Source organism: Garra rufa, chromosome 9 (assembly GCF_049309525.1).
Source record: "Garra rufa chromosome 9, GarRuf1.0, whole genome shotgun sequence".
NCBI classification, from domain to species: domain Eukaryota; kingdom Metazoa; phylum Chordata; class Actinopteri; order Cypriniformes; family Cyprinidae; genus Garra; species Garra rufa.
Genome location: NC_133369.1, coordinates 1,832,722 through 1,842,633, shown reverse-complemented (window position 1 = coordinate 1,842,633; position 9,912 = coordinate 1,832,722). Strand labels below are relative to the sequence as shown.

General features: G+C 32.4%; 1 protein-coding gene across 1 annotated transcript in view; it reads left to right on the top strand.

The window, feature by feature from the left end:
- nod1 (nucleotide-binding oligomerization domain containing 1) overlaps positions 1-5,867 on the top strand; it is an 8,868-nt gene extending 3,001 nt beyond the window's left edge. The window contains exons 3-11 of the mRNA XM_073846569.1: positions 1-870; positions 2,144-2,227; positions 2,305-2,388; positions 2,743-2,826; positions 2,963-3,046; positions 3,145-3,228; positions 3,313-3,396; positions 3,847-3,930; positions 4,197-5,867. The exon at positions 1-870 is cut by the window's left edge and continues 934 nt beyond it. Coding sequence (XP_073702670.1) covers positions 1-870; positions 2,144-2,227; positions 2,305-2,388; positions 2,743-2,826; positions 2,963-3,046; positions 3,145-3,228; positions 3,313-3,396; positions 3,847-3,930; positions 4,197-4,269 — 1,531 coding nt within the window. The 3' untranslated portion in view covers positions 4,270-5,867. The remainder of the gene's footprint in view (positions 871-2,143; positions 2,228-2,304; positions 2,389-2,742; positions 2,827-2,962; positions 3,047-3,144; positions 3,229-3,312; positions 3,397-3,846; positions 3,931-4,196) is intronic.
- The last annotated feature ends 4,045 nt before the right edge of the window (positions 5,868-9,912 follow it).

Here is a 9,912-nt window from a genome sequence, read left to right as displayed (position 1 = left end):
ACGTCCTGGTTTGTTAAAACGAAGTACGAGGTGTCCTGCGGAGACTTTTAAAGCTGGTGAGCACAAGCTTTCGGCGTTTGCTCGACTTGCCTTGCAAGGTCTGGAACGGGGCGGACTTGTCTTCAGTATGGAGGAAGTGCTATCCTGTGGATTAGAAGACGAAGACCTTCAGTTTGGGTTTCTGAGACCTGCTTCTCATTACGATGGATGCGGAGGATCTGCGACCTTTGAGTTTCTCCACGAGACCCTCCAAGCCTTCTTAGCAGCGTTCTCATTGGTGCTAGACTCCAAAATCACTCCTGAATCAATTCTAAGATTCTTCTCCAAATGCGAATACAAGAGGTCGTCGCATTTCTCCTGCTTACCTTGTTTGGGAAAGTCCAGGCCTAGAGATAAAGACCCTTTCCAAACTAACTTCCAGTTCACCAATTTATTTCTATGCGGGCTCTTGTCCAAACCCAACGCAGCACTCCTGGAGCATCTCGTTCCACCGATGTTATTGAAGCAGAAGCACAAGATGCTCAAGTCTTATCTTTCCAACAGCGTGAAGACGCATCTCAAAGGCCTTCCTCGATATCCATCCACAGACATTGATGGTGACAAGGTGCATGCGATGCCAAATTTCTTGTGGATGCTGAGGTGCATATTTGAGACAAACAGTGAGGATGTGGCCAAGATGACTGCCAACAGCATATCAGCAGATTACATTAAGATCGCCTTCTGTAATATATACTCTGCCGACTGCAGTGCGTTGAACTTTGTCCTCCACCATCGTAGGAAGCACCTGGGAGTCGACATGGATAATAACAACATCAACGATTATGGCGTGAAGCAACTGAGACCCTCTTTCAGCAAAATGACGGTAGTAAGGTAAGAAAAGCCAGGCGAGGTTTGGCTTTACCCAAAACTTATACAGTTTGAATAACTAGAATGCAACTACAAGCAGACTGAATGTAATCAGATTACAAAATTAAGTACTTGTAATTAGATAACATTTTAAAATGTTGATTACATGATTAGTGAGAGGTGAAACAGTGGCCCTTTTAGATATTTGGCCTTGACAAACTTTACTTTTGGAATTCTTACTTTTCATTCCTTATGAGATTTGGTTCCAGAGATATTGAAGTTTCAAAATGGCTCCAGGAGTAAATCGTTAAAACATTTTAAGTGGTCAAAAACCAAATGTGGGTAATTTTGAAAAAATATGATACTTCTCTTTTGAAGAGACATGTCTTGACAGATAATGTTGGAACTAGAGATTTACCTTGTTTCTTATCTTCAAGACAGCTGCATTGAACATACCTGTCTGAGTGCTTTTTCCAAAGATCACATGCCGAAAACTTATTATATTAAAGATATTGCAAAATGATTTTAGATTCTAGTTGTTAATCAACTTTTCTTTTGGAATCGTAATTTTCAAGGCCCTACATCATTCAGTCCCTGTGATATGGGGATCTCAATGAAGCTCAATGTCCAGATTGTTGAATATTACCCATATTCAGTGGTCGAAAACCAAATGTGGGTCAGTTTGAAAAAATATGATAGTTCTTTTCTTGTAAAGAGGAATGTCTGAAGAACAAATAATGTTGAAACTAGAGATTAAGAACCTTGTTTCCTTCTGTCAAGACAAGTACATTGAACATACCTGAGTGCCGTAAATAGTCTTTTTCCAAAGTTTGCATGCCTATAACTCAAGAAGTATTAAAGATATTGCAATATGAGTTTAGATTCTAGTTGTTACTAAACTTTTGTTTTGTAATCTTAATTTAATGTAAATCTTAATTTTCAAGGCTCTACATCATTCAGTCCCAGAAAAATGGGGATCTCAATGAAGCTCCATGTCCAGATTGTTGAATGTGACACATTTTTTGTGGTTACTTTGTATACATCTGGTACTTATTTTATTTAAAGAACAATGTCCAAAGGAGAAATAATGTTGAAATTAGAATTGTATCTGGTTTCCCTCTATCAAATCAATTGCAAAAAACACACCTGAAATTTGGTTGATCTGACACGGAATGACCAAGTTCCTATTTAAATCAATGTGATAAATGAGTTAGGTCAAAAATAAAAAGTAGTGATTAGATTACCTAAAATGTGTAATATAATGGATTACGTTACCAACTACAATTCTGCCTTTCAGATTTTGCGTGAATCAGCTGACGGACAGCGGTATTGAGGTTCTGGCAGAAGAACTCACCAAACACAAAATCATTAAGGTTTTGGGGTGAGTTCATCCGTTCATTTTTATGTTGTTGGTTTTTATTTAGACTTAATTTGACCTTCTTTTCTTTGCATTGACAGTCTTTACAAAAACAACATCACAGATGTTGGAGCCAAACTAGTTGCTAAGATCATTGAGGAATGTCCACACTTGAAAGTCGTCAAGTATGTATCATATTGTATCTAATATTTGAGGACATTCTGAATGATTTGGATATCTTTTTGATTTTTTATGCATAAATATCTGCTCTTTTAAAGATGATTACAGACATACAGCATTAAAACCCATTGACTTTTTAACTGTATGGACTGTTATTACATTTTCTGGAGCATTTTGCAAGTGTGCGAGTTTTTGCTTTGTTTTTAATCGACTTTGGTTTTTTGATGGGATTAAAAAATGATTGCAATGCTTTCCACTTAAAAAACATTTGTAAACTTAAATATTCGCACAGGTTTTATACAACGCAAAATTCATCATTGGTCATTTAAAATGAATTATATACATTTGTTTGTGTTTAGGCTGGGCTGCAACAACATCACTGGTGTGGGTGGGAAATATCTTGCCAGTGCAATTCACAAGAGCAAATCTATCTTTGACATAGGGTAAGAATATGAACAGAAACAATCCCAGGCTTTAAAAATGATGCCACCATAATTTTAGAGAGTTTATGAACTGGATTTTACAGAAATGATCCAAAACTATGGTAAAAGTTGGTGTCATTACATTAATTGTTTGCAGAATGTGGGGAAACACCATTGGTGACGAAGGCGCAGATGCGTTTGCGGAGGCTCTGAAGAATCACTCCAGCCTGACCAACCTCAGGTTAATTTTGCGACATGACAAATTCTGTTTAATGAAATGAATTTAGCTGTCAGATAAAGAAAGAGCGATCTGAGATTGATTATTGCATTGCTTTTTAGTCTCTCTGCCAATGGAATCACGTCTCACGGTGGAAGAAGTCTGGCAAAAGCACTAAAGGAAAACACAAGCCTTCACATCTTCTGGTACGCCCAAAAGTCATCTTTTCTCATGCATGTGAAAATAAAACTCATTTGATGATCATTCCCAAACGCATGCTTATTTTTCAGGTTAATACAGAACAAAATCTCTGATGATGCAGCGTCAGACTTTGCGGATGCCTTCAGATCCAACTCTGCTCTGACGCATCTGATGTACGGTTGATTATACCTTATTATTTCAGTAATGCACAGTAATATGCGTCTCATATCTTGCATTTGCAGCACTTCTAAATCAGATGCCAAATTGAGCATGCACCGTTTACGCTCATTTTGGCATCTGATTTAAAAGTTTACAGCATGCACCTTGTGCATTAACAAATAGTGCAAATGCAATGATGCACATAGTATTTTTTGCTGCATCTTCCATGCTTTGCTTGATAGAAATTGCACTGTAGCTTATGGACATATTTAAAGGAAATATTCAATGCGGTCACTCAGAAAACTCAATGCATATATGCTACAAATGCAAAATCAAAAATTCATACATTAAGATTCATAATGCATGGTCATTTATTAACTATTAGATTAGGATATCATTCATATTTTGATTAGCATATGTATAACATGCCAAATAATGCACACACATATTTGCTCTGTCTATAGGCTAATAGAGAACGAGTTCACCATTAGTGGAGCCAAACAGATGTCTGAAGGCCTAACTAACAACACTACACTGAAGGAAATCAAGTAAGATGTGTGGTTTCATCCAAAACCTATAGTTTGCATCATTTAAGACACCTCAGTTAAGCCAGATTTTAAAGCATTTTGCAATGAAGGCAATCATAATGCATTGTGACAAACTCAGTTACAATCTACTGAGTTGAGTCTAATGAAGTGTCTCAGAAGGCAGCTCAGTAGGTTTTGAAACAGAGGCCTGGTTTTCTCTCTGAACTAACCTCACGTGGCAGATCTTCCAGTTTCACACATTTCCACATTTTCTGTTTGGTTCATAGTATTAAAGGAAACCGGGTTTCTGAAGAAGAAGAGCGACTCTATGAGGGCGACAAGAGGCTTCGCTTCCACTGAGAACAAACAGTAAAACACGTGATTGAGAAATAAAGGAAGTTGGTGTCATGCCACAGACATTGGTTTAGGTCAGTAACAGAAGCACCAATGGCTGTGCAACCAACACCAATGTAAGAACAAGCATACTTGAATGAAACTCTGTGGTAATTCTTTACTTAAAGCCTTGATATAAAATGCATTTTGAAATGCATATGCCTTGTAATGCGTGATGAAAATTTGTACAATAGTTTTTATGAAGACAAAGCCAATTTAGATCTGCAATTTTAATCTGCAAATATTATAATGCATTTTAAGTTTGGTTACAATTATTTATACAAAGATATAATGCATTACAATGCATGCATATTAATGTCTCTATAATGCATTATACAAAAAGGCTTCATGTTACTAATAATGCATATGGGTCAAAGATGTTAAGATGTCCACATCAAAAGAAATTTACAAATAGAAAGGACATTAAATGTAAATGAGGTATCTACTTTTAAGTGTTTGGAGAATAAAATGTCAAAATTGGTTGACATAATGCTACATTGTTAATGTTTATGTAAAAATTCAAACAACATGCTTATTCTGACTTGTGCATACAAGAACAAGGGAACATATTAAACTTTATTGTGTTCTTGCTGACAAATGGGCAAAACTTAGGATAGTGGCAAATTAAAAAAAAATGTAGAATTGCAACTTAAGTCTTTTAATGTCATAAATTGATTTTTGTTGTAAATATGCCTGAATGACATTTTACTGGGTGTCATAGGGGAAAATGTATTGTATTTATTTTTTGCTCAAAAAACAGTATATACACACATTGCACTGCTGCTGAAAAGTTTGGGATCAGTACGATTTTTAATGGTTTTTAAAGACGTCTTATCAAGGCTGGATTTATTTGATCAAAAAGTCAGAAAAAATGTAATATTGTGAAATGTTATTTCAATACAAAATAACTGTTTGCTATTTGAATATATTTTAAAAGGTAATTTATTCCTGTGATTTCAAAGCTGGATTTTCAGCATCATTACTGCAGTCTTCAGTGTCACATGATCCTTCAGAAATCATTCTAATGTGCTGATTCATTATCAATGTTAAAAACAGTTCTGCTGCTTAAAACCTGTGATACTTTTTTCAGGATTCCTTGAAGGTCAAATAGAACAATTGATTTAAATTAGAAAGGTTTTCTAACAATATACACTACTGATCAAAAGTTCTTTCTTTTTTGGAAGAAAATAATACTTTTATTCACCAAGGATGTGTTAAATTGATAAAAAGTGATAGCAAAGATTTATTTTTTGAATAGATGCTGTTCTTTTGAACTTTTTATTCAGCAAAAATTGCACAATATATTTTTTCTGTATTTTTTTTTATCAAGTAAATGCAGCCTCAATGATTCTTCAAAAAAAAAAAAAAACATCCAGTAAAAACTCCCAGTATATATATTGAAATTATTATAATTAAATCTCACATGCAGATAAAAGGAATCCAGACAAGTATTTAAAGATCTGTGCTTCAAAAGATTTGCTTTTTTTAATCTCATTATCTCTGTACATTTTTTTTACACATATGGAATGTTACAATATCTCTAAATCATTAAAAAAAAAACTTTATGATGATGATCCGCGTGGCCACGGTTAACCTTTCACATTGAGATCCAACACACAAGTTTCTGTGTACTCCCTTTCTTTCAGGAAGTTAACTTGCGTAACTAGTAATGTTCCTCTTGACTGCTGTGAGGATGGAACTAGATCAAACAGACCGTTACCTGATGGAGTTCGAGAGCAAATTAAACAAACAGCTTCGACTGACAGTCACGGATCCGGTCGGATGCATCAGGCTCAGATCTGCTGGAAAACAGACGTTTGCACAAAGCAGCAAAATATCAAACAACATCAGCGTGGATTTATTATTTACCTACTGTACACTGGAAAAAATGCTTTTCATACTTAGATTTTTGGGCTTGATTTTAGCCAAAATATCGAAAAATTCTTAAATCAAGAAGTTAAAATTATTGTCTTGTTTTCAGAAAAAACAAGTGATTTTTTTACTTCGAACAAGCTAAATAATCTGCTAATGAGGTAAGCAAAAAAATCTTATTTCAAACAGAAAACGAGATTTTTTTTTTTACCCCATTGGCAGATTATTTAGTTTGTTTTAAGCAAAAACGCACTTAAGGGGAGCCACTGCAGGCAAAAACCAGAGTTTTTTCTTGGACATGTCAAGTTGGGGCTTTTTGGTGTTTCATAGTGTTTTTTCAGACTAGTGGAAAGAAAACACCCAAAAGACACTGTTAAGTGTTTCTTTTATAGCGCTTTATCTATTTGTGTCAATAGTTTTTAATTACAATCCATATTTTTAAAGGCCATTTTCTCAAAATGAGTTTTTTCTCCTACACTGAGCCATAAATCTCCACTTCAGTCGCACTTACACACACCACACTTTACATTTTTATTCCCGTCTATATCCTGAAGGTTTTTACTGAGGGTTTTCTTTGTATATAATTTGCTTGATTTTCTACTTCTATTTTACTCCCTCCAAAAAACTTAAATATATAAAAGTTTTTTTCTGAATTATGGAGTGAGAATATGAGATACCCAAAACCCCCTCTGTAAAAACATTTGACTCTAATATGTCAAAAAAAAAATTGTACTAGAAATGTATGCAAACTAGTGCATATTACATTAAATAATGCTTATTTGCATATTTAGACCTAACATTTTAGAAAACTGCTAATACAAAAAATGTTTGCAATTATCAATGTAATCAACTGGGTAAGTAAGGTGATAACTATTAGTTGCATTTTTCATGCAGTGTCTCACCTTAATTTTGACTGATTTAAAAATCTTTAGATATTTTGACTGGAAACAAGACAAAAAAATCTAAGAAAAGCATTTTTTGTAGTGCAAATGATATCTCGCAAAAGGTGTTTTACAAATGATCTACATTTTGTAAGGCTTTTTAAAAATAGTGGTGCTTCCCATGCAAAATGCTAATGCTGCTAATGTGGCTTCACATTGAAATCAGTTCTCGTCGCCATCAATGTAGATGATTAGCAGCATTTTAAAGCTATTATGGCACCTCTGATATGCCAGGACCACTATGGTAATACTCTGAAGTCAGATTCAGCTTCAGCGGGACATGGCTAGTCCACAAAACTAACCATTAAGATAAGAAACTCAACCACGTAAGGCTTTACTTGAGACTGAGAATGGGTGTAAATCTAGAACCAAAACTGAAAACAAAACAAAAATCCCTTGTAGAATCTGATTAGTAGTTAGCAGCGTCCGTCTAAAGCGTCAAACCCTACTGGAGAACAGCCACCTTAATCCGAAATATCACAACGTGGCTCTTGGGAAAAGCAGACGAAATGTGACCCAGAGCGTGTGTGTTTATGATATCAAATCACAGACTTCTGACTCTATGATTTACTTGAAACCGACTGAGAAACTGGTGAGAAAGTCACAAGATCATAAGAGAAATCAACCCGGTTCCAGCAGCTGCAGGCGAATTTAAGACAAATGCAAGAGAACTGCTCGCTTGAATCACTATTTTGAGGAGGATTAAGATTTGTGATGTTATTTTCACAATGAATGAATGCATTTTACTTTGGAGTTGTTGTTTTTTTTTGTTTTGTTTTTTTACAAAAAAAAAATATATATTCAGTTTTATTACTGGAATTGATTTTTAAATTTAAATTTGAATCAATTAAATTTAAATGATTTTTTTTTTTAAATAAATTAAAACAAAATGAATTAATGAATTAAATTGAAATAATTCAAATTTAAATTAGGAGAACATTACAATGATTTATAAATACTATCAAATGGATGAAAATGTGTGTAATTGTCATGGAAGTATGTGACAAATCTTAATCCTAAAAATTAATTTCCTTGATGTAAGCTGAAATACATGAGATTCGTTTGGCCTGATGGACGATCGAATGACATTGTGTTTGTCTTTTGATGCACAAACAATGTTTTAATACATAAAGAGCCCTAAAAACAAGGGTGAGTCTAACAAAACCTGTCGAGAAATGGCATTCTTCGTCACAAAATCTAAAGAAATTATTAAAATGATATTTTGCATAAAGAAAAAAGAAGTGCATTTTAGGATGAAGACATTAAGATTAGTTTTTATAATTAAATTTATATATCAATAAATTACATTATTATTTAAATTGCAATGCATTTACTCATTACAGCAGTATTTGTTCAGATTTAAATAAATTTTAATTTATTTATTTATTTTTCCTCACTTTTTCTTACAATTGGAACATAATGATTTTTAAAAATCTGTATAAATTAAAAGCAGTACAATAACTATAATGAATCATAATGTGTAAATACTTGTATTGAACGGGAAAAAGAAATTATAATTATGAAAATATTTGAAGTAAAGTGAAATATCTAAATCCAAAAAATATATTTATAATGTATATATTATTATTTTTTGAATTGTTTTCATTTAATCACAGAAGTATTTGTACTGACTGCTAATTTTACTTTTAAATTTCCTTTTTCTTTAATATTTTCAGTGATGATTTTTATTTCTGGAATACATTTTGTTTTGCATTTATTTTATTTTAGATCATTATTAAAAAGTAGTACAATTAATATCATAAATCATAGTGCAAAATAATTATACTGAAAGAGGAAAAATGTGTATAATTGTCATGAAATTGTGAAATCGTGTACTATTTAAATTGTAATGTATTTACGATCAATTTATAAATTTCTATAGTGCAATAATTTGAACTAAAATCAGTAAAATTAAGAGCATTACAATGAATATTATTAATTTATTATTTAAATTCTATATATCATTTAAATTGCAATGTATTTACTGATCATGGTAGCATTTGTTGTATTGCCATTACATTTAATTTGATTTAAATTAATATTTATCTTTTGACAGGAGTTTAAAAAATGAGTTAAAAATGAAATCAGCGTAAATTAAAAGCAGGACAATAAATGTGAAAAAAGTGTTTATATTGTATATATTATTTATAATATGTGTATAATATGTTTAAATTGTATTTATTCATCACAGTAGTATTTTTTCTAAATTAAATTTATGCTGATTTAAATTAAATAAACTTTTTCTTTACGATTTTTAGATTTTTTATTTCTAGAATACATTTTGGTTTGCATTTATTTTATTTTAACGCATCATTTAAGAGAAGTAAAATTAATATTTTAAATCATAGTGCAAAATAATTATACCGAAGGAGTAAAAATGTGTATAACTGTCATGCAATTGTAAAACTGCAATATTGTAATTATATTTAAAAAGCAAATATTTTAATTAAAATCAGCATGAATATTAATTTATTATTTAAATTCTATATATTATTTTAGAATTCTATTTATTAATTTGTATTATGCATATTTTAATAAAAATAATTGCATTATATTAATTTCTTCCAAAACAGACATCATTTTCTTTATGCGAAATATAGTTTCATTATTTTTTCTTCAGATTTTGACATGTTTCAATGAGATTCACCCTACACAAAGAGTCACATAAGTCAGTCATGTGTTGAATTAAGGCCCAGATTTGTCTCAACACAAACAAAACGTGATGCACTTGCATAAATGATCTTGAGACGGCGCAGACGTCGTGTGACAGGCTACAGTGAATCTTGATCCGTGAGCA